This window comes from Pleuronectes platessa, chromosome 8 (genome assembly GCF_947347685.1).
Source record: "Pleuronectes platessa chromosome 8, fPlePla1.1, whole genome shotgun sequence".
Lineage (NCBI taxonomy): Eukaryota > Metazoa > Chordata > Actinopteri > Pleuronectiformes > Pleuronectidae > Pleuronectes > Pleuronectes platessa.
This window is the reverse complement of record NC_070633.1, coordinates 23,222,253-23,246,482: the sequence shown is the minus strand read 5'-3', so window position 1 is coordinate 23,246,482 and position 24,230 is coordinate 23,222,253. Positions and strand designations below refer to the sequence as shown.

At 43.5% G+C, this 24,230-nt stretch overlaps 4 protein-coding genes across 8 annotated transcripts; 3 read left to right on the top strand and 1 right to left on the bottom strand.

Annotated features, from left to right (window-relative positions):
- Positions 1-781: 781 nt before the first annotated feature.
- On the top strand, positions 782-8,990 carry mcm7 (minichromosome maintenance complex component 7). 4 transcript variants are annotated; one of them, XM_053429454.1, is made up of 15 exons: positions 782-999; positions 2,952-3,031; positions 3,589-3,753; positions 3,865-3,989; positions 4,098-4,278; positions 4,372-4,509; positions 4,605-4,754; positions 4,869-4,983; positions 5,121-5,252; positions 5,575-5,658; positions 5,901-6,112; positions 6,196-6,461; positions 6,583-6,751; positions 7,739-7,848; positions 8,377-8,990. In XM_053429454.1, exons 1-15 carry the CDS (start codon positions 969-971, stop codon positions 8,600-8,602), a joined length of 2,184 nt encoding a protein of 727 aa, XP_053285429.1. In that variant the 5' UTR covers positions 782-968; the 3' UTR covers positions 8,603-8,990. The 4 variants fall into 4 exon arrangements, with proteins under 4 accessions (XP_053285429.1, XP_053285431.1, XP_053285430.1 ...); XM_053429456.1 differs by lacking the exon at positions 782-999 and adding an exon at positions 1,706-2,359; XM_053429455.1 differs by lacking the exon at positions 782-999 and adding an exon at positions 2,366-2,596.
- A 2,544-nt stretch (positions 8,991-11,534) lies between these two features.
- Positions 11,535-13,178, top strand: LOC128445625 (formin-2). Its single transcript, XM_053428372.1, has 4 exons — positions 11,535-11,619; positions 11,717-11,761; positions 11,860-12,020; positions 12,402-13,178. Exons 1-4 carry the CDS (start codon positions 11,535-11,537, stop codon positions 13,176-13,178), a joined length of 1,068 nt encoding a protein of 355 aa, XP_053284347.1.
- A 729-nt stretch (positions 13,179-13,907) lies between these two features.
- cops6 (COP9 signalosome subunit 6) lies at positions 13,908-17,071 on the bottom strand. Its single transcript, XM_053428739.1, has 9 exons — positions 16,910-17,071; positions 16,662-16,793; positions 16,485-16,573; positions 16,262-16,324; positions 16,107-16,154; positions 15,885-15,999; positions 15,307-15,399; positions 14,953-15,053; positions 13,908-14,371 (listed from the first exon to the last, which is right to left on the bottom strand). The coding sequence occupies exons 1-9, from the start codon at positions 17,019-17,021 to the stop codon at positions 14,231-14,233; spliced, it is 894 nt and encodes a 297-aa protein (XP_053284714.1). The 5' UTR covers positions 17,022-17,071; the 3' UTR covers positions 13,908-14,230.
- A 2,563-nt stretch (positions 17,072-19,634) lies between these two features.
- LOC128446024 (F-box/LRR-repeat protein 12) lies at positions 19,635-23,851 on the top strand. 2 transcript variants are annotated; one of them, XR_008339542.1, is made up of 4 exons: positions 19,635-19,829; positions 19,977-20,052; positions 20,924-22,836; positions 22,966-23,851. XR_008339542.1 is itself a non-coding variant. In XM_053428974.1 (3 exons), exons 1-3 carry the CDS (start codon positions 19,729-19,731, stop codon positions 21,965-21,967), a joined length of 1,221 nt encoding a protein of 406 aa, XP_053284949.1. In that variant the 5' UTR covers positions 19,635-19,728; the 3' UTR covers positions 21,968-23,851. The 2 variants fall into 2 exon arrangements, 1 of the variants encoding a protein (XP_053284949.1); XM_053428974.1 differs by having other exon boundaries at positions 20,924-23,851.
- Positions 23,852-24,230: the final 379 nt, after the last annotated feature.

Sequence of the window (24,230 nt, the reverse complement as noted above, 5' to 3'; positions counted from 1 at the left end):
AACTGAAATTCAAATTGCAGAAGTAAAAAATATCTTGCCACTTCTTTAGCTGTGGGTGCCACAATTTAATTGTGCCGCATTTTGATGGAAAGCGGATTTTTTATGTATATTTGATAATAGTGATTGGATTTTACTTAAGTCCAACCAAATCAACACGATATGTAATTTACCTGTAAAATAAAACCATCCTTTATTAGACCCACAACACAGAAGTTTTCAATATAACAGAAATAGACAGTAAATAAAGAGGTAACAGCCGCAAATGGGATGTGACGATAAATAATTTGTAAACCCATAAATAAGTAAACCTGCAGTAGCCTATAACCAAAAGGAATTATATAAATAATAATACAATGTGAACATCGATGTTTATGGAAAGATACTGAGACCGAACAGACAAATCTAAATATAAGTTTAATGAAACCACATGAAACATCCTGTACATTGAGATTTACAGGAGTCTTGTTTATGTAGATGTCTGCTCTGTGTTAATGGCGGTTTATGTAAAAGTAATGATCAATAGGAAATCTTCCTCCTCTGTGGACGAGTCTTTCCTCCTCCTCCTCTCAGACTGGTCTCAGGTCTGTATGTCCAGTCTTGGGTCCCGGTTCACCTCGGGGTCACTCACTCGGAGGGAAATCCAATCATCGCTTTTCGCGCCATTCCTGACGAACGGGCGGAAGTCTGCCGAGTCACGTGACGCGCGGTCGCCCGCAACTTTCGCGCCACGGACAAATCCCGCCCCACCATGCGGAAAGCAGCGACCTGATTGGCCGCCGGAGACGTCAGACTCGCGCCACTTCTTGCATCGCGACCAGGGAGAAGCCGAGGCTGCGTGTGAATGAACGCTGGAGTCCGGACACAGAATCTATCGCTCAGACTCGAACCCACGGTTTAAACCGCTCTTTTTGTATCTTTCTGGATTCCTGGAGTCTCGCTACTGCCGCTGAGCGTCACCGCCTGCAGACATGAGTCGTAAGGATTACGCGACAGAGAAAGGTAACGTGGGAACTTTCACAATAACAGCAACAGGTCGATGTGAACGAGTGAACCGTCAACTCGCTGAAAAGCTAACCCTAACCCGTTAAATAGGAACTAAGAAGCACGATGAAAGCGAAGTTAGTCAATTTATTTTGTGCAGCTTCAAACTGTCTCGTTCCATCAGCTGCTTTATCTCTGGAACATGTTTCTGTACTTAAACTACAGTCATTTTAATTTACGCGTGTTAGTGTGCGTGTATTATATTGAATAAACCCGCGGAACCAGTTTAAATCGAAGTTGTACAAACTTTTCTGGCTGCTCCAGAACTCAGTAGGACCCAGTCATGCATTGTGTTAGTGTGTGTGTGTGTGTCTGCTGACAGTGACCCGGATGGATCCGCTTTAACAAAGGAGCAGGCGCCACTGTTCAAGCACATGTCCGACACCAGCCTCGGCTCCTGCTGCAGAGGAGGCGGAAACAGTTATTGTTAGCATTAAAGTCACGTTAGAAAGTTTGTTAACACAACAGCTGTAGAACAGTGGGGCAGCTATGTATAGTGCACGTGCTTTTAAAGTTGCACCGACTTCTTGGCGGGTGTTAGCCTCGATTTAAAGACGCTAGCTCGTTTCGTGATTCCCCTTTTTATTTCACACCGCAAAAAGCGGCGGACGCAGTCAACGTGTACTTTTAAAAGCACGTAGCGTCAATACGTCACCAGACGCTATTCCGCGCTTTGGTTGAACTTATCACGTTAGTTGGTGTCTTTTTTAAGCTCGTTTAAAGTGTTTTAAAACGTAAAAAAATACACGATCACTAAACGTTCACTGAGTTAGCTGCCCCTGCTACGTTAGCATGCTAGCCAGTTAGCGCCCCCCTCTTGCTGTGAGTTACACTAGTTTAGTATTTGACTGTTTCTTGGTGTTGATAGTATGTAGTTTGGCGCCTTGCTTAAGGGCAGGTGTCGTTTTATACACGCACCTAGCGTAGTAATATTTAAACTTAATCAAGTGGGAACAGTTTGTAATCCGTTTTATTGATTGTCTAAAGATGTAGTTCCACACGATCTTCATCTGTGAATACAACAACTGCGTAAAACCCGCTGTCAGGGAGTTCGACTCTGATTCGTCTCCACCGTAGTTAACATGGGGATGTGTGTGATTAGCATCGATGAGCTAACCGAGGCTAACGTCAGAAGATGGCTGGTTCACTGGCTCTTTTGAAAACAACAGTCGGGATTACTTTTCCAAGCGGACGCGCTCCGCGGAGGGATCCAAATAGTGACGGGGCACAAAAGCCATGTGCTGCTTTGTTTACAATAACAATCCTCGAGCGGAGAAATAAAAACGCGGAACTGCGTGTTTTCCGCCGCTGCGTCAAAGTAGGTGGTTCGAATCCGTGCCCCGCGTCCGGGACAGTTTCCCTCCTCCACGCGCAGATTCACGCGTTGTTCTCAGTTGCGTGTCTTTGGGGAAGTCAGGGGATGTTTTCCTCTTTTTAAAGATGGAGCGCGTCTGTTGTGTGTTGACTCTCTCGCGCCCCGAAGCTGCGTGTTGTTGCGTGTTTCTTTCTGGAACTCCGGTGGAAAGGTTCCCTGGACCGAGATGAGCTCCGCGCGGTGAGTCCGTGTCGGGTTGTGTCTTTTTCTTTGGTCAATAGTGACTCATCGAGATTACAGGATGCCATGTTGCTCAACAATGGGGGGGGGGGGGGGGTCGTCGCAGGACAACATGTTAGCTTCCAGCGCGTGGGCCCACTGCCGCTGCTTTCATCAACTTCAGCTGTTTAACCAACAAACCTGCTTTTAACTTTCAAAGAAATATAAACGTGTAACGCGACTACACAGGGATTTTCTTTTTTGTGTGGAGGTGCAGCTGATAAACAACAAAACCTCTGATGGACGTGGCCTGTGTTTGTGTTTTTTCACCTGTTAGGTCAAACTAACCCGTTTTTGTTTGTTTTGTGTTTTGCAGACAAATGCAAACGGTTCCTGCAGGAGTTCTACACCGAGGATGACAACGGGAAGAAGGTGTTCAAATATGGAGCCCAGCTTGTAAGTGTAGTAAACACACGGTAGAAATGGGCGTAGCTTTCAGAGAAACTGTTTTTCCTGATCCCAGGGAGGATTGTTGACAGATTCCTTTTTTTAAACCGAATACATTTAGGGGCTTTATGTTCTGAACACTTCTCTTGTTCCCTTAATGTTTTTGTTTTTTTGCTTCTTTGTTTAATAGAACAAATTTGATTTAAAAAAAATGTTTAGATTTTTTCCCCTGATAGAACCAGTATCTGCTTAATAAAAGTTGTCGTGTGTTCGATTATTCATAAATATTTCACTCTATCTACACTCTAAGATTGTCAGTATTTTTCCAGTTTGGGATAATTTGTTACAACAGTAATGTGGATCATGAAATTACCATATCGGTTTATAGTAATGAATAAAGAAAATATAAAACAATACACTTATAATGTCAACAGAATACAAACAGTATTTACAAGGCAGGACAGACCTGCAGAACAATGTAAAGGGATTTGGCTATAAAGTCGTTATTCATAAGTATCTGTGAAGACGCGGTCGTGGCTGATCTAGTTGCCCGTCTGTGTGTTCAGGTGGCGCTGGCCCACAGGGAGCAGGTGTCTATTTTTGTGGATCTTGACGATGTGGCTGAGGAAGACCCCGAGCTGGTGGAGAGCGTCTGTGAGAACGCCAAGCGCTACACCGCCCTGTTCGCCGACGCAGTCCACGAGCTGCTGCCAGAGTACAAAGAGAGAGATGTGAGTAGATTTGATCAGTTGATGCAGTAAAAAAAACCAAGTCGTTATCGATAATACAACCATTACATTGAGTTATTTTTTAATGGACATTTGTACTTGCGTTCAATCCAGATTGTGGCCAAAGATTCCCTGGACGTGTACATTGAGCACAGGCTGATGATGGAACAGAGGGGTCGCGACCCAGCGGACACCAGAGACCCACGTAACCAATACCCACCTGAACTCATGAGGCGATTGTAAGTTCAGACTCAAAGTTGACATTTTACTGGCCTACGTTGGTTATACAATGCCAGCTGTGATACTTTATTTGTTACGTTCTCATGATTTTTGTCTTCCGTCCACAGCGAGCTGTACTTTAAGTCTCCCACTACATCCAAACCTAAAGTGGTGCGTGATGTCCGAGCCGACAGCATTGGACACCTCGTGCCGGTTCGAGGCATCGTCACCCGCGCCACCGAGGTCAAACCCATGATGGCAGTAGCTACATACACATGTGACCAATGTGGTGCGGAGACTTATCAACCAGTAAGTTTGGTTTAGATGCTGTTACCCATCCTGTGATAAGAGTTGAAATGATCCGACATGTCTCCTAATGTCTTCTCTAATCTGCTTCTTTAGATCCAGTCTCCCTCCTTCATGCCCCTCATCATGTGTCCCAGTCAAGAGTGTGTCACCAACAAGTCAGGTGGTCGTCTCTACCTGCAGACCAGAGGCTCCAAGTTCGTGAAATTCCAGGAGATTCGTATTCAGGAACAGGTGAGGAGCTAATCGAATACATAGTTCAGACAATTGTGTTAAAGCAGGTCACCCGGGGCCAGTTTTCTCATCGGGTAATTGTTGTGTTTTTATAGAGCGATCAAGTGCCTGTTGGAAACATTCCAAGGAGCATGTCTGTGTATGCTCGTGGAGAGAACACCCGTCTCGCTCAGCCAGGCGACCACGTGGCCATCACAGGCGTCTTCCTGCCCCTTCTGCGCTCAGGTTTCATGCAAGCGCAACAGGTGAGTGGTTTCCCCAGACTCAAACCCATAAAAAGACGGGACTTAACGGGTTATATTATTATTATTTTTTAGGAAGAATGAGTTCATGTTAAAAATCTCAATTTTTTGTTTTAGGGTCTTCTGTCAGAGACGTACATGGAGGCCCACAGCATCACCCTCATGAACAAGACGGAGGATGATGCGCTCGGAAACGAGGAGCTGAATGATGAGGAGCTGCGCGGCATCACAGGTGCGGGGGGGGGGGGGGGGGCGACGACTGTGTGGGCGATTCAGTAACATCCACCCACATCACTGCCAAAACCTGCCAATGCAGATACTCCTCTCACTCTTTTAAATAAAACTAAAGTGACTGTTTCTCTGCTGCAGATGAAGGATTTTATGAGAAACTAGCTGGTTCCATAGCACCAGAGATCTACGGACATGAAGACGTGAAGAAGGCTCTGCTGCTGCTGCTGGTTGGGGGGGTGGAGCAGGCTCCCAAAGGCATGAAAATCAGAGGTGAGCATCTTCATAAAGTCGACAGTATGATCAGTGGGAAAATGTTTCGATTCCCACTGGGTCATGTTGATAAATCCCTCTTTTAAATCCCACTTCCTTCATATCATTAGAAACTCATTTCCAGCAAGACTTTTTTAACTGACAATTAGCAAATGATCTCAAAGGCCGGAAAGGGGATTTGTTAAATGAGTTAAAACATGTAGGTTCATTTTATGCAAATTTTCATTTGAAGGCCTCAATAGATGTATGTAGATTCACATTCAGCTCAAATACTTGCACTTTTGACATTTTGTAATAACTTGGACTGCTCTTCCTCCTTAAGGCAGCATCAATATCTGCCTGATGGGAGACCCCGGAGTCGCAAAGTCCCAGCTGCTCTGCTACATCGACCGTCTGGCTCCTCGAAGTGAGTAGAGTACTGGAACTTGTTAAATATTTGATCTGGTCATCCATTTTCTTTCCATTAGGTTTTACGTAGTAAAATATTAACTCAGTGTGATGTTTGACTAGAGACGAGCTGAGTAAAGGTTGTTTTTGCTAAAATGCTGAGTTTGGGCTTCGTGTGCAAATTTTTTTTTTTAAATAAAAAACAAACAAACTATTTGTGATCATGTCTCATTTGATAATTTTGCCGTCTGTGACTTTCAGGTCAGTACACAACGGGTCGTGGTTCATCCGGAGTCGGTCTGACTGCAGCCGTGATGCGTGACCCCGTTACTGGAGAAATGACCCTGGAAGGTGGAGCCCTGGTGCTCGCCGACCTGGGCGTGTGCTGCATCGACGAGTTTGACAAGATGGCTGACGCTGACCGCACAGCCATCCACGAGGTGATGGAGCAGCAGACCATTTCTATTGCGAAGGTAAAGACATGCACAACGGGTGGTTTAAGAAATCTACTAAGTTTAAATATAATGGTTGATAAACACAAGTCTCTTCTCACCAGGCCGGCATCATGACCTCCCTCAACGCCCGCTGCTCCATTCTAGCCGCAGCTAACCCCGCCTACGGCCGCTACAACCCCAAGAAGAGCATCGAGGCCAACATTCAGCTGCCGGCCGCTCTGCTCTCCAGGTTCGACCTCCTCTGGCTGATCCAGGACAAGCCGGATGCCGAAGCCGACCTGCGTCTGGCCCAGCACATCACCTACGTCCACCAGCACTGCCGCCAGCCGCCCACTCACTTCACCCCCATCGACATGAAGCTGATGAGGTGAAGATGATGATCTGCAGTGACTTTACTGCTGTTTTACTTAAATAATAAAGACTTGTGAGCTATAACGGTACAATGTCCAAACCCAGAAACTAAACAATGAATTCAAATTCCTCTCCAGACGTTACATCGGTGTTTGTAAGAAGCGGCAGCCAGTGGTGCCCGAAGCATTGGCTGATTACATCACCGCTGCTTATGTGGAGATGAGGAAAGAGGCGCGAGTGAGCAAGGACACCACCTTTACCTCCGCCCGAACCCTCCTCTCCATCCTGCGTATATCCACTGCTCTGGTGAGAAATGCACCCCCACTTAAGTTGGCCACAGATCAAATCCCAGTATCGTTTGAAAGCTCCCAAATATAGACGGAAAATACTGATATGGTTTTTATCTTCCTGTGCTTTCAATAGTCCAGTGTGAGATAAAGTGCTTACAGTGCAGGTAGTGATGATAACCCAGCCTACTGCAATGTGAGCACTTATTTCTCACGCTGGACAGAAGCTCTCTAGTCCTCACACTGAAGATAATAATCCTTCCTAATCATATTGTTTAACTATATCCATGAGCTGTAAAAACTGTATTAATGCCTTTGTAACTAATTATTTTAAGACCTGCTGCTTCTTCCTGAATGAGTTGAATCTGTTGACTCGGCCTCTGGTTGCCAAAAGTGCTGTTTGTGCAGGTAGCATCATCAACCTACTGCAAAACCAGCACTTCAGGCAAACACGTCGGCGATGTGCTCCACTTACGTTTCCACCAGGGGGCAAACTGCTCCCACAACAATGTCTGTGTTAAAGAAACTGCTTGAATTGAACAGTAAATGTATCACAGCTCTACAACAACTGGACCTCGTTGGACCTTTGTAACCCTACATGAGCCATACTGAGGTTTATCTGGTCCTGACCAGCTTTGCAGGGTGGGCAGTCAGCCTGTGTGCTTTAGGTGCAGCTGTGCAAACCCATGCAAAACTGACCATGACCAGAGCTGTCATCAACGTGTCCCATCCAACAACCTGATCTTTACAGTATCCAGCTTCTGTCTGTCTTAGTATTTCTTGGTCAGATGTCTGAGTTTCAACTTGTAGAGAGACTTGCTGGTGTTGAGAGGCGGAGACTTGGGCAATTGCCGACCGTCCCGGAGGGCATTGCACTTGTCTCGGTCTGACAGTGCCGGCACAGCGCAGCCTACGTATTCAAGATGGACTCCTTGGTCAAGCTAGAATTTCCTGTTTATGAATTAACTGGATTTTCAGGACGTCTCCTCCTCTCCTCCCTCCCCAGGCTCGTCTTCGTATGATGGACACTGTGGAAAAGGAGGACGTCAACGAGGCCATGAGACTGATGGAGATGTCAAAGGACTCGCTACAAGCTGACAAGTCCAGCACCACAAGGTCAGTGTTCACACCGGAAACTCAGACGACGTGAAGTCAACGGCAGCTCCGCCCATCGCGAGTGACCGGATGTGGTCGTCTTTACGAGTCTCTCATATTCCTGTAACAGAGGCTGTATATCCTGCAGGAAGCTGTAAAACGTCTCTTGGTTTTATAGAGCTCTGTTCTCACGGCAGCATGTTCACCGAGGCAGGCGTCCAGACGTCCTACATGTTCATGCCCCTTTACCATAAACTGATCTCGAAGAGGCACTCGAAAACTTCCAAGAGGCTTTTTATGGCGATGGGAAGAGCCATGTTTCTCCTGAAGCCGTTAAAGTAGTTTGATGTTTTAGGAGTTTGTGTTTTATTTACTTTCTTGTCCAAAGTTGGAAAAATGCCCAAAAATATAACTAATAAATAAAAACCTCAAACTGCCCCCTTTTACAATACCAAAAAAATAGATGAATCTATCAACTCATCTCCTTGTCAGCTAACAGGTTTGTTCTACCCGTGTCTAAAAGTGAGAATTGTCCTTCTTCCTGTACAGGGCCCAGAGACCGGCTGATGTCATCTTCTCTCTGGTTCGTGAGCTCGCCACAGAGGGCGTGGTCGGCCGCGGCGGAGCTGGCGGCGTGGTCCGCATGGCCGAGGCAGAGCAGCGCTGTGTCACTCGTGGCTTCACCCCCGACCAGTTCCAGGAGGCCCTGGAGGAGTACGAGGAGCTGAACGTGTGGCAGCTCAACCAGGCCCGCAGTCGAATCACCTTCGTCTGAGGAACCTGGGACACGTCTTCACGCACGCTGTGCTTCAGCCACCCGAGGGGAAAACTCTTTGTTTTCTACAGACTTCTATTGAGGCTCTTTTTTTCCTCCTTCAGCATTTTCTCAAGCAAGTCGAACAGAACCTGAACGATTCTAAGCTCTACTCTCTTTGCAAGAATTCTGCTGTTGGAGACTCAGTGTTTTAAGATTCCTGTTCACCAGTAAAACACTTGTAAATATGTGTCAGAACTTGTTATTTTATGATCTGCAGTTTAGAGTTTAAAGCTTCTGCTGAAGTGGATTATTTCTGTACATTTTAAAATCCAAACGGGCAAGAGAAAGAACAGTTGAGCCTTGTATTGTGATTCCCCTTCAAATAAATTGATCGTTCATTCACAAACTGCATTTGGTTCTTTTTGTTGTGTGTGTGTGTGCATATGAACGTCTCACAAGCACCTGAAGATACTCCAGAGAGTTAGTTTTAGTGAGTTTGCTTTTCATTTAGGTGTCAAATGCTGAGACTTAACCCTGAGTCAGTCACTGTGGTGACCTAATGTGTTTTAACAAACCCTCACATTCTCTGTCCTCCTGTCATTCCTGAAAATGCCTCTTTCATTCATCAGAGCACATTTATATGCTGAGAATTAAAATCCTATTTGCACATTATTACCCAAGAATAATTTTTACTCAAATAACTTATAATAATCAGTCAGCGCACAGGTCGATCTCTCGATCCAGTCATTGTCCTCACAACACTATGAACCCGCCTGCTGAAGTTTCACCTTCAGTGTTTGTTGAACCTGTTAAATCTGAAACAGAGCTCTGGTGCCAGTATGTTACTGGAGCAGCTCTGTTGACCTTATTGCAGCTTTCACTAACACCTCACACACCTTCCTTGTAAAACAGAACAAGGAGCTGAAACCAGACGCTGTTTCCATCATCGTTCACTTTCTATAAAAAGAGTTGGAGAAAAAAAAGCCCTTTTGTAGAGTTTAACACCAAAGTCGATCCTCTGTGATGTAAAACAAAAACTCAATTAGAAGGCCTGTGTTTGAAAAGTTGTATCAGCAAAGAAAGCTTGAGGGTATCAACTGTGCATAGAAAGTGCTTGTCATTATTAGGCTTATTCAATTTAATAGATTATTGCTGATGCATGAATGTACATGTAGGATATTGTTGATCAAGATGGAGACACTGCTGAGGAGCAGCTGGTTTTATCCCCTCTGTCTGTTTGTTCATTAGCAGGATCCAACAAAAACTACCAGAAAGATTTCCACTAAACTTGGTGGAAGGAAGCCAAGAAAAAACCATAACATTTTGGGGCCGGATGTAATTTTTCCCCTCAGTTTTTATTACTTTAACATCACAGGAAAGTTTTTTTTTTACAGTTTCACCAATTTGTCTGGAAATAATTACAAATCATGATGAGAAAACCACATTTAGAGACTGATGTTATTGAGTCTAGTTTGTTTTTTAGATGATGCAACATCATGGTGCATCATATGAGAATTGTGTTGATTGATCAGACACAAAAACAATGTAAAAACTGCCTTTGTTATATATGTAAACTTTTGTACAGGCTCAAGGCTCACATGGTAAAAAAAACAATAAATTACATAGAAATATACAAGAAAAGAAGGGCTAAAAAAGGCACTCATGCCAGTGCTCCCAGATCTTAGATGTGTACTTGACAGAGCTGCGGCCAGGGTCTGTCATCAGATCAATTATAAAATGTGTAGAGTGGTCCAGCCGACTCATAAACTTAAAAGAAAGGTTCCTCAGCAAGGGCATGAAGGTGGTTAGACCCATATTACAGTACAGCTCACTGGCTCTAGTACTCCTGGGTTTCTTCAGGAATAACCTAGGACAGTCATTATAGGCTACTTTCAACTCACCTTGTGTATATGTTAGCACCATGTATCATGTTTAAAACACTTTCTTAAAGTAGTTTAACCCAGGGACTGTGCATCACATGCAGTGAGGTTGAGACGTGTCACATTTCCTGTATGACGGCCTCCTGTAAGAATGCAGTTTAAATTTAAGCACTTTTTTTATCGTGGACATGTTCAGACCCAAAGGAAGATGATAGCCACTCTTTGTTAAAGCAGGTGTTCTCTGGGTAAAGAAACAAGCACCTTCAGGAGCTGTGAGTGTTTCAGAATCCTCATTAGGACTCATGTCTACGTCGAGGTTGTTTGAGTTGTCATCTGTGATGCTTTGCTGTTTTTTTGTTTGGCTGAGATATTGTGTTAGTCGGCAGGATTTTCCCCACGGTTGCAGTCGTCCCAGCAGGTGATGCTTTCCTCTCAGACTTAATGGGGGAGTTTCCATTTGAAGTCTGTTCTCTTTATGACTCTGCTGCTAAAGTCCGGGGGCTTGTTTTTTCTTAATTGGCGCCAGAGGGCCTCATATTAAACAGTATTAAAGAGAGAGGCGGGGACCAGAGCTCGGTCTCAGGTTCGGTGAAATCCCATTGGACGGGAGATTGATGTGTCAGTGTGACTGACACTGGCTTCTGTATTTAACCCAGTCAGCCCCGTTGGTCCAGTGAACACAGCCTCCTGAGCCAGGTGAGTGACACATGGACGGATGGGACCGAGGTGTTCAGCATCATGAACTAGAAACTGGATGGTAGTCAGTTAACATGGTGTAACCGCTTTTTATCACATTTCACAGGAACCTAATAGATTAACCTGGAGACAAGTCTTCTTAAAATCAATCATTCAAGAGTTATTTTATTTTGTGTAAAACATTTTTGTTCAATCTTACACAGCCTCAATTTGAGTAAGAAAATCAAAAGTCTGCTTCTTTACCTTTTAAAACTTCTCTAACTATGTGAATAATGTTGGATCAATATTGTAAATACATTTTCTATGTCTAATTTTTACTTTAATAATAAGAAAACAAGTATTTTGTGTGAACTTTAAATTTTTTCTCAAGCAACATGTTTTTCTTCCTGTATCAGTGGTTCAAGATGATTTCGACATTATGGCTGGGGGGGGCTCTCAGCTGTCTGATGCTGCTTCCAGGTCAGTTTCTAATTCTTTATTGTACAACTGTTGAAAAGTAATTGTCTCATGATTCTGGGACATTAACATCTAACACACGTTTTGTTTCCTCTCCCAGTGCTGATGGAGGCCAAATCATTACTGAACTCCATCGAGCAGGACGGTAACTTCTGAGCTTAAAATCTCTTTTCAGTTTAAAAGTCAACTCTTTGTCCCTCTGTGCAGCAGTAACTGGAAAGTGATCGACTCTTCTGTCAACAGAGATGGTTCCTGTCAGTCACGTTAACATCGCCTCAGAGCAGGCAAACAGCTTCCTGACTCACTCCAGACCCAAACGCAACGCAGACCCCAGATGGCACCGAGGAAACCCCGACTTCCAGGCTTATTACAGATACTACAGCAGCATCGGACACACTGAGGGGGTAAGACACAAGAGTCTATAGGCTACATGTCAGGATATGGTGCTGTGGACAAGTGGGCACACCGCCTCTGGGCTTCAAACTTCTCATTCTGGTTGCCTGGTTTCTGTAAGATGGAGAAAAGAAGAACTAATTTTGCAAAGACACCTCACTGCACATTCAATTTCATTTTTTGCTCAAAAGAAATTTGTTTTCAAAATATAAATAATCTGATTTTATATAATCTTTCTGCTCAAATAAACAAATGAAAACAGAGTTGAAAAATATGGAACTCACTGATTTATTCAATCTTTTTACTCTCTACAGGTGAGTTGATTGTTATTTTTATGTATTATTATTAATATTATACAATGAGTGTTTTTTCCTTATGGTCCCACCTCTCAGCTCTATGAGATCGACAAACTGCGGATGCTCTACCAGCAGATGAGGCAACTGGAGCAGACCTACGGCCCCAATGCCTCCTATTACCAGAACAAGCTGGGGCTTCCTCCTCCACCTCCCATGAAAGGGGTTGCTCCTCCACCTCCGATGAAAGGGGTTCCTCCTCCACCTCCGATGAAAGGGGTCCCGAGGCCCACCGCGCCCCCAGTGACCCCCCCTCCTCTCCCCGCTGCTCCATCTATGTCCCAGGCCGATGTGCTCTATCTGTGCAACAAGAAGGATCCGCTCTGCAAGCCCCACATCGTCTACCTGCCCAGCGGCGCCATTCCAGTTCTCTGCGACCCCCGCATCCACCCCCACTGCACCCCTCAGAAGGCTGCACCCGCCCCTGTGGCAGTGCTTCAACCTCTTCCACCGAAGAAGTTTGTCCTACCGCCTCCACCGGTCCTCGTCAAGTCTGGCCCTGCCCCCGTCCGCACCTTCAAGGGCATGGAGTACGACTGTGACCCCTACTGGGACCCCGACTGCCTGGTGGACAGCCCACCCAGGCCTATGAAAGGGAAGGGTTTGGTCCCACCACCACCACCACCTATGGAGGAGAAGAAGGAGGAACCAGCACCTCCTGCACCCATCGAGAAGAAAACTAAATTCTACCCTTACCCTTACTACCCTATGCCCTACGACCCCAGGGACGAGCTGTACGACCCGGTCCGCTTCAAGTACCCCGAGCCTGTGGATCCTTCTGAACCTGCTGATGAGGCTGCGGAGGCCAGCCAGTAAAACGTCTGGGAGGTGTCGGAGGAAACACAAGACTTTTCATTGAAAACATTTAAGTAGCACAAGTTCCACATTTTTGCCGTTTTTATCTTGCAGCTTCCCTGCGACTGCACCGTCACAGAAAAAGCAAAAGCATTGATAAGTTGCAATATTTGTTTGAACCTCAGTAAAGTGACAACTTGACATATTAAATGTCAGCATGTAAGAAAGCAGTCAACACAAGCATGTAATGCAAATGATGTATTTTGGATTAATGACAAATAAAATGTTACAAAACTGTACCGAGAAGTATTTGGTCCTTGAATATGTTTTCACAACACTGCATGAAAACCCAAAGAGGAAGCTGTTGCCACATGGCAGGTGGGAGCAGACCAGTAAAGTCGACGTGTGGTATGCAGGGGGTCATTACACCTGGTTTATGTAAATGCTGACTCCAGTTAGACCTCCGACTCTGCAGCCATAACTGCCCCCCCCCCCCTTCCTGCTGCCTATGCCCATCATTCCAGAACCTCCCGAGGCGATCGCACAGCGGGGACACACTTCAAGGGACCAGCTAACTGCAAACACTCCTGACAATAAACCTGAAGCTAAAGCAGCGCTCCACATAGTTACTGTACTTTCACAGGCTCATTTAAAAGTGCAGGTCTGACGTTTTTACGAGTCGTGTTCTGTGTCTATGTCTACGCCGTTTATCATCACTTAAATTCAGGAAGAAGACAAACTAAAGTCCCATGAAGAAAATCAGCAGATCATTTATTACAAACAGAAACGATAAAACAAACAGGGTAAAATAATATAACGATCATGTACAGTGGATTCATTCCTGTGTTGACCCGAGAGTTTTGTACAAATCTCTTACTGATCGGCGTAATTAAGTGCTCTTGGATACACTCGTGGTTGTTATTGAAAATGGTAAACTGGTTTGAAAAGCTACTGTTGGTTATGAGTTTGTCTTAGCTAACCAAAATACATACGAACCAAAAAGAAAAGAAAAAGACGAAACAGAGAAATTAAACTGCAGTGCTTGTTTGTCTCTGGCTCAGCTGACCGCCAGCTCAAAAGAAGAGTCCTCTCATCCTCCGGCCGATGCCCTGTCTGTCGTACAGGACGTTGAACTTGTTGATGAACTGGTTCATACTGTTGCAGGTCTTGGTGATGGTTCCTAAGTAGGCCATGAGGCCCACGTCATTACATTGCTGCAGGGAAAACAGAGGCACAGTTACAGGAAGCGTTTGTTATCAGGATTCACTTCAATCCTCTCAAACTACTGTCTTGTCTTCATCCAGACCAAAAGGAGCAGAAAACATTTATTTCAAGAGAATCATCAGACTCAGAAACGATATATCTGTTTCAAAGGATTTCTATTTTCAGTCAGGATAAATGGGCCTGAGGCTGAGTGTAATAAACTGTTTTCAGAAAAGAACTCTGCAAAATGTCCGGGCCCAATTTTCAGGACATTTTCTTTCTCAGTTTGCTTTTACATATGAAAAATGTAGCAGGAGATAGACGGGAAAATATCCAGAGCAATAAGGGGAGCGGTGGCTGCTGGGCAGAGCTGCAGGAGGCAGGACATGACACATATTTTCCACTAAGGAAAGCACATGTTTTTGTTTACAGCATATCAACACTGGCCTTATCGCCAAAAGCACGACAGATACCAAGTCATCATCTTCACCAGAATCATCCAAGTCTACTTAAAATCTGATATTTTGATAAAAACCAACTAATATTAAAAAATAGTCATTAAATGTGTACGTGAGACTAAAAGGTTGCTTACATCGTAGAAGTCAGTTTTAAATTTGATGGTGCTGAGGACCGGCAGTCTATGACACAGGGCGTTTGCTTCTCGAAGGATCTCATGGTTGAATGGCACCTCTCCTGCAGTGCATGAAGGCAGAGGGGGGAGAGAAAAAGACAGAGCTTGTTATGAAGAGACAATAAAAAAAAAGAGCTGAGATGATGCTATCAAACTGAGGCTGGTAATTATGGTGCTGCGTTCAAAGTGGGGCCTCACTGAATGGTGTAAAAGTGCGGAAGGGAACATCTAATTTAGAAACAGATGTTTTCCAGACATATTTCCACATTCTTTGTTCTCAGTGCATCATTAAAAAAAACCAGTCAGTCCACTCACCTGATTCCACGGCTTTGACGTACTCGAGAATGATCCTCACCCGACTGTGGAGCATCTTTATCGCACTGTGCTGCGCTATGAGGTGTTCAGCCACTAACAGACATAAAAAAACACCAGAGTTAAAAATGTTTGAAGCAGAATTCATTTTCCACGACATTAAAAATGTTTTTTACGTTAAGTATAACATAATGTGCTTCTGATTATTTATTTGAATGGAATAGGGGCGCATGTAATGTGCTTCACAATTATCTACAATTATTAAAATTCATTCGGTACTCCCTAGGAATTAGACTTTATACATAATCGCCATAATCTGTCACAATCTGTACAAGAATGCTCATTGTAAGACATTGTGCGTACAAGCTGTAATAACCATTTGATTTGGATTTGTGACCAGTCTGAGATAAGAGTGGAGATAAGGGCTTTTACTGGTAACTGTTAAATAAACATTCCTACAAACAGGCGGCTTTAGAAACTAGTGAGAAGGTTTCCAACAGGACACTGGAGAGAAGGTGAGCTCACTCACTGTCATTAACATTTCAAGCAGCAGAGCTGTGGTTACGATTCTGTCGACAAACCTGTGGAGTTCTCTCCTGTGCCGGTGGCCGTCATTCGAGCTACGTGGTCGACACCGATTCTCTCCGCTTCCTCTGTGGCCAGAGTGTACGTCAGCTCAGCAAACAACATGGTCGCCTGGGCAGAAATAAAACACACACATGAGTTAAAGCGGATTGTTCAGAGAAAACCGGTTACTGCATAAGAAAAAATATTTTGATATTGTGTATATATATATATCGTACCTCGCCATTGATGATGTCAATCACAGATTCATAAACACTAACAGGCAGCTGAAAGAAGAGAGAACATGTTGTTTTCGAGCAGCTGGATCTGAATGTGGAACATAATCGAGCAGTTGTTGAATTCCTGAAGGGATTTAGAATGCAGGGAAACTCACGTCGGTGTGTTTGGTCAGCGGGTTGAGTTTGAGGAAGAGAGGGCTCTCAATGATCTCACACACCTGAGAGAGAGGAAGGAAATAACAGGTAGAACGGGTGCTGAGCACAACATCAAATAATCGAGCCATGTGCCACTGACTGAAAATGTGATGATCTCAGGTTGTTCATCTTCTGCCTTCATTCATATTTACTGAACATGTTGTAGCTGTAACTTATTCCTACCTGCTTGTGGATGTGGATGTCGGACTGCTCAGGAGGACCGCCTGTGGCGTACCAACCCAAGAACTCCATTTCTTTGAAAACCTGTTTAACTGAGAGATCCCATTCAATGTTACAGAAGAATTACAGCCACATTTCACTGACACTTATTTATCAATAACTGATTAACACAGCCCTTACATTGTTCTTCCTTGGTGTAGTAATACTCCTTGTCAATATGCACTCGTTCATCTACGGTTGTAGACAGCAACTCAAAGGAGTTCATCACCTCGATGTTCCTACCCTCCTGCTTCCCTATCAGGGCCCCGATCACTGAGCAGGAGAGAAAACCAAATGAGCCGTTTCATTACGTTCAGTTGCAGAACATGTGATGAGCTCTGCACTGGTTTATGATGTGCCGTTATTCCTGCAGAGCGTATCATACGTACCCTGCATTGGTTGTCCCTCTTGTGAGCGGATACGTATCCAGTGGTCGGATATGTTGAGGATAACCAGAGGATGTAAGGCCACAGAGACGCTCCCGGTGACGCCTGCGGCCATAACACTGGGGCTGGCTACAGTCACACAGACACACACACAAAATACGACCTTTACAATACAGCAACAGCGACAATACAAAAGTCAATTCATAGATTTTTTTGACATTTGTTTAATACTTGATTCATTCTTTAAGTAATTTATCAAACAAAGATTCAAAATAATTACTGGCTCCAGCTTCTCAAATCTGAGGATTTACAATCACAAATAGATTTAACTTTGGATCTTTGGTTCAGCAGAACAAGATGTGAGAAAGTCATCCCGGGATCTGGGAAGTTGTAAAGCACCTTTTGTGATGATTTAACGGTTTGAGGATTCTGGAGGATGTAGTTTGTGGCACTGTTGACCAGTAGACACACATGTTCTTTTTAATAAAGGTCAACAGCAGCACACAAACTGAAAACTGCAAAATGATCATGAAGTTGCATCAGCTCCTCTCTGAAACCGTTTCATTAAAAGCTCTACATTATAACTTCTTGTTTATCAAAAAGTCTGTTGACCCACCATAGGTTTTCCTTATTAAATACCAACTAAGAGCCATTAGCTGTCATTTATTGATATTCCCACTAGTGTGGAGCTACTTGCTGACCTGTAGGACTCTAACACAGGAGAAAAGGACTTTATAATGAAGTAAAAGATATTGTGTCAATCATATAAACTGTTAAAATAAACAAGATTTACATGAACTCTGGAGAGAAAATGAATGGAGGTGAATTAAAGGGTTTAAAATATGATACTGGGGCCGGACAATAGAACAACATCAATATAATGTTCATCAATAACAATATATCAACCGATATGTTGCTTGTGCTTTAAGCACAGTGAGGATCCACCTCACGTGTATTAATTGTTTGTCATCCTGTGATCGTAAAGAGTTTAAGACCACAACCTCCACTGAGAAGCAAACCACTGTCTTTAATTTATCAGGACATTTGTCGATATTGACTGATGAACATGTTTATCTCAATATATTTTTAACCATATCACCCAGCCTTGGAGTTTAATGTAGAAAACCTGGTCAGACACGAGTAACTAACAGTTTATACATCTTGAACCAGGTCTGGGTGGATGTTTAAACAACGACCGGTGCAGATGTGCTGCTACTTAGGCTCAACATCTGTATTTTGACATGTGGTCATTGTTGTGGCTCAGTGATAAGAGTTTATATGTGAACCCACGTGGGCGGACGGATTCAGGTGGACTTCACCGATTCACGATGTAGAGAAACGCGAGAAAAGAACCGATCTCACATCCGAAGTGATTCATTTGTTGACACATTTCTACATGAGATTTGCTTCACGTCAGACCCGCGCACACCGAGCAGCCCGCGGCCTCCAGCGGCAGATCGGCTCTAACGGTCTCCGGAAGCACTGCGGTGCGAAACACGTGTCCTTCCCAGTACAGCTTCATGTCGGTGTCAGGCAGAAACAGGGAGATAAGTGAGAAAATACTCGCCTGCCCCATCCACTTCCATTCCTCCACCATTGCTGGTCGCCATCTTGTCCGGTAATCCGCGCAGGCGCAGTGCAGTGTTGACGTCATCAACGTCTACTTATTCTTCTTTTGGGTTTTACTGGCGGTTGGTGAACAAGGATTTGAGGCATTGCTGCCACCTGCTGGTGTGGAGTGTGCATCAGGAAAGATAGATAGATAGATAGATAGATAGATAGATAGATAGATAGATAGATAGATAGATAGATAGATAGATAGATAGATAGATAGATAGATAGATAGATAGATAGATAGACATAACATGCACCTGTACAATTATAGTACAGCAGATGTCGGTGTGTTTAAAAATAGTGCAAGAATACTACTTAAAATATGAAATTGGAGATTTAATAAATATAAATTATAACTATATTATCTATTCTATTGAGAAAAAACACGTATACTTTAAATTATATTAGTTTTTCTTAGATAATGAACAAGTATTCAATAACAGAACGTCTCCTAAATCAAAATGTACTTTTATTTTGCCAAGGGTTACAATTAGATGACTTCTTTCTTGCTCATATTTATTGAGAGTGACATGAGGAGCTGTTTCCTCTTGCCCACAATAATCATATTTACCATTTTCCCCCTATTTTTCTGCAAAGTACTGTTTGCAAAAAGAATACTTAGAATTTGGTAAATCCATCATCCTTTCCTGTTTCTTCCCCCCATTGCTTCTGCCACCTTCCCTTTCAACCTCTCTTTATGATGTTCTTCATTTTCTAATAATAATAATGATTAATATTATGTTAATTGGCGGATGGCAAACCAGCTTATAGGCGCATTACTGCCCTCTTCTGGACTGGAGTGTGGAGCACTGGATCGGCAGCAGACAAAACAAAACAAAACAAAATTGAAATGTCTTTTTTATTTTTCTTCCTGTTTCTCTTAAGCAGTTCATTAGAAGATGATGTTTGTTCCTTGATGTCTTTCCCAACACTCACGTCTCACATCCGGGTGTTTTAAAAGAAGCGCTGCCACATTATTATTGTCATATATTTACACCTTGTTTACATTAAGACGAATGCTGAAGATTTGAACGCACACACGTAACGTTAAGCAATAAAACATTTATATTTAATTCATCCGGTTATTTCCGCTAGGGCCGAGTGTCATCGGGTAGCTGTTTCCGGGGGAATTGTTGGTTTGTGCGCAACCGCGGTGCGTCGCGTTATTAGTGCCGTGTCGAGGGGTCCGGAGGAGTTTTGTTTACAAAATGGAAGAATTTAAAAGCTGTAACCTGGACTACTTCCCCGAGAACATCCTGATAGACGTGCTGTCGTTCCTGAGCGTGAGGGAACTCGTCCGAGCTGGACGGTGAGACACATGTAACCCTGCTGTCATAGGCTTTTACCCTTTTTCAACCAGATACTCGTCCTGTGAGACAGAAACCTGCCACCTCTGTCTTTGTTCGGACGGACTCCAGTCACATGATGACATTGTTTGTTGTGTTCACTTCCCCAGAGTGTGCAAGAGATGGAAACGCCTCGTTAAAGACCAGCGGCTGTGGAGGTTTGTCGACCTGACCGCCTGGAAAGGAGTAAGTTACTGACAGTGTGGTCTTTTTCATTGATCTTGTCATACGTCATGGTGTGTAGACACAGCCACACAACAATAGACACATTTCTCACACAAAACCAGGTGCTTCAACAACTTCCCCATTTTATTTGGTGATAAAGAAGAAAACCTGAGAGTGACTGAAAGCCTTTAAGTCAAAAATCCCTGAGTAACTTTGTCGCTCACAATAAATCACTGACAACAGAGCCTCCAAGAATCATGGTATTATGGACAAATCATGTCTGTTTAAGGCTTGGAATATATTAAATTTACAAACTCAAAACTGACATTTACATTTTGATGACCTTTACGCTACGTTCTGAGTTACGATCGGTCCTGTCTAATCTTTATAGTGTGTTCAACACAAACGACCTGAGAAACAAAAACAAGGATCCTGAATACTTTACTTAAATGTTCAGGTTTATGTTTTCCAGTGGGTCATTGTATAAAAGAGTTGGAGGACTCTTACATAAAATATGTCTCTGACCTTCTTTGACCACTTACGGCTTTTCTTATGACTTCCATGGTCCAGACTAAACATTGAGACAGCTTCACTCTCTGCACCACAGAGTTGATTTCAATGCAGTTACATCTCATCCTGCCATGTATTTATATCTCTTGTGTGTTTTTTCAAATAATCTCTAATGTTTATTGTGAATAGTAATGTTTAATGTAGTATTTTCAATCACTTTGAAATACCTTAGTGTGTATCTTGCCTTAAACCTCTTTTGAAGTAAACACTATAACAGATGGCTTGTGTGTGTCTGTGAAATTATTGACATATTCTCTGTTTTGCCTCCCACTCTCCACTCTCAATACACACACATATTCATGGACTGTCCACTGTGTGTAAGGTGACGTCCCGTATTCTTTGGGTCCTGCTGCGTCAGTATCTGGGTTGTGGACTAAGGTGCCTACGGTTGCGTGGTTTGCTGCTCTCGGCCCGAGGCGGCACCTTTCTCTCTGAGTCTTGGCTAAAAGCTTTGGCCACAAAGTGCCCTCGGCTGAGTAAGCTCTACCTCCTGCACGCAGACCTGAGAAGCCTGTCCAGCTGCCAGGTCCTACCTCCATCTTTAAAGGTGCTGGAGCTGCGTGGTTGTGAGCTGCCTCGCAGCTTTTTCAACCAGGCACTGCCTTCTTCACCTGCCCAAGAAAGAGCAGAAGCCACATCCAGTGTTGGTGCTCAACGGCAAGGACAGGATAAGAAAGGAAAAAAGCTTGGCTCTCCATCAGGGATTCCTATTGAGACCTTAGTCCTCAACAATGTTCCCTCTTTCACGGACCAGCACCTGCAGAGTCTGATATCATGGGAGAGGCTCCATCGACTGGAGCTGCGAGACACGTTTCGCGTCACTGCCAATGGGCTCAGGAACTGTGCTGCCAAGGAGGGCGTCTGTGGTGTCGAAGGGCTCTACAGGCTCAAGTTTCTGGAAATAGGCATCACTGGGCGGCAGGGTTACCAGTTACAGATGGCCTCCTTGGGTTTAGGGGCAGGATGGCTCGGACTGGAGGAACTGAGGCTGGGTGGTAAAGAGGTGGGGCCGGGCCTGCTCTGTGCCAGCCGCCTGAAGGACCTGAAGAGTCTGTGCCTGTGGGCTTGCACCCTCAGCGAGATGCAGATAGTCCGGAGCTGCCGGATGCTCCGGGGTCTTTGCCAGCTGGAGTTTTTGGACGTGACCTTCCAGCCTCGGCAGGGTCCACCAGTGTTGGAAGGGGAGGGTGGTGGTGAAGAAGAGCAGGAAGGTGAGGAAGCTGCAGATGAAGAAAGCAGCAATGAGGACAACAAGGCACAGGACATGAATGATCCTATTCCTAGTCTGCGTCGCTCACTGGCCGTCCTGCTGCCATCCTGCGCACTCGTTTTCACCAACTGCTCCATTCAGATTAATGCAGATTAATGACATCTTAACTGCCGCTGGCCAAAATAATGAAATCTCCTTCACACAGGCTTATGCCATTTTAAATAGCATCATTGATGTAATGATCAATTTAAGTTTTTATTATTGCCCACATCAGCTTACAAGATACGACTATTTCATATGAACCAGCTCACTAGTGCAACATCTATGTTTTCAGATCTTATGCGTCAACAAGTTTAAAAATGACTAACAAAGCAAGTACTCTGTGAAACTGAAGAAATCAAAGTTAGCTGTAATTAAATAGTCTTGATGTCTTTTGAATCTGTTTAACTCCATTAGTCAGAGGAATAACAAGTCTCAACTTTGCAAAACTGTTGTTTCTAGATATGTTAAATAGAACATAAGATGCACAGCCATCCACAATATAAACATGAACTCAGACAACCACTTGCCTCTTATTGTGAAGGTCACCTTTATGGAGCCAGAATAGATTTGATCCATCGCTGCAAGGTTTCCACTGGGGCTTTTTCTTTCATAGCGCTTTATAGCACAAGTTACATTCACCATTCACAGGCACAGCACTACTGTACACAATGTATTTTTAGATCATTCATACACCGTCAGCAAAGCCATCAGAGGAAATTTGGGGCTCAGTATCTTGCTCAAGGACACTTCCTCGTGCAGACAGGAGTTGCTGGAGATTGAACTACCGACCTCCTGATCCACAGCCGCCCATCGGCAGCATCAGATTCATTTTCATGGATTTTTCTTTTCATGACGTCACACAGTTGCTTGATGGAGACCAAGTCAACACCTTGAACTTTGTGATGATTGTTGTGTGCCAGGGCACATTCCCCTGGTGAGGGAGACCACTGCCACCAGGGAATGCTGCCTGCAACAATCTTTAGGTAAGTGGAACATGTCAAACTAAAGTCTACCTGAATACCAGGACCTAAGTTTTACCAGAGAGCTTTGCACTGTTCTAGCTGGCTTGCTTTATTTTCTCATAGTCCTTCCTGGTGCTATTTCTTCTGCAGGTAAATTATTCACACACATCAGGCCGTCAAAATGATGAAAAAGCAAACATGAATCAACTTCAAGAACTGAGTGTTCACTGGCTGCCTAACACATCCCACTTCTTGATGGCTGTCACTGTAACTAGATAATCAGCTGTCAGATTTTAATGTTGTGGCTGTTTGCTGTATGTCCTCTTTATGGAGCTAGATTTAACGATGAAGTATGAAATTATTTCTTTGGATAATATAACTACATGACAATGTTGGCTATACTAGACAAATTGTGGGACTTCAATACTCTGAAAATCGTGTTGCCAAAAAGCAGCCTTGCTAAACTTGGAACTGCCAGGTTAGTAAATGGTTTGGTGACATTGGTAATGTTAACAAAACATTGTCTCATGGTTTATATTGACAGATCTAAACTTAAATTTGCATCTTCAATGCAAATCCGTGGACAGTCACTTCCAAACCGAACCAAAGTATTTTGAATACTCAGTTCGCATATTACACAACATTTGTAAGTATTACTGTTAGCCTGTAGAGACATGAGCAGCTGCAAGCGACAATGAGAGAGATTTGAAACAAACTAACGGATATGATGCACCTGTTTCCTGTTCTTTGACACCTTTCAACTGATCAGAAAAAAGTGTCTGTCACAAGCAGTGGTTTTGGTGTTTGTCAGGTTTTGTGTTTGTTGAAGAGCAGCATACCATTTTTAAAGTCCACTTTGTAAAGTCTTGTTTCTATTTTATTTTATTTTACTCCTTTAGAACTTATGAAATGAAAAAAATGTAAAGGGAGGTCATAGATAAATGTTTTTGACATGATTTCTCATGTAAATAACAAAGAAGTTTGAAATCTTAAATGAGAAACTGGTTTTGAATAAATCTATTTTGAGCAAATAAAAGTTGGTGTATTTGTCTTGTATTTTGTGATTTGATTGCGTCATTCACCAAAAACCTCATTAAAGGTTACAGCAGTTCACAGACAATCACTTAATGTTATAATAAAAATACATTAACAACGAACCAGAAAAGGATTAACACACTTATAAAGAGATTGTGATTTTATTCAGATATAAGTGTTGTCTCGTTCAAATATGCCAGAAAAGTAGGATTGTTTCAGGAAATTACATATTTGTAAGAAAAGTATTGATAAGATTGTAAAAAATCTTATTAAAAAACTGTAAACTCTATTAAAGAAAGAAATGTACCTTCATTTGAATAGTTAATTAGATCTTTACTTGTTTTAAGAGTTTCGTTATTCTGAAAAACGATTGGTTTCAA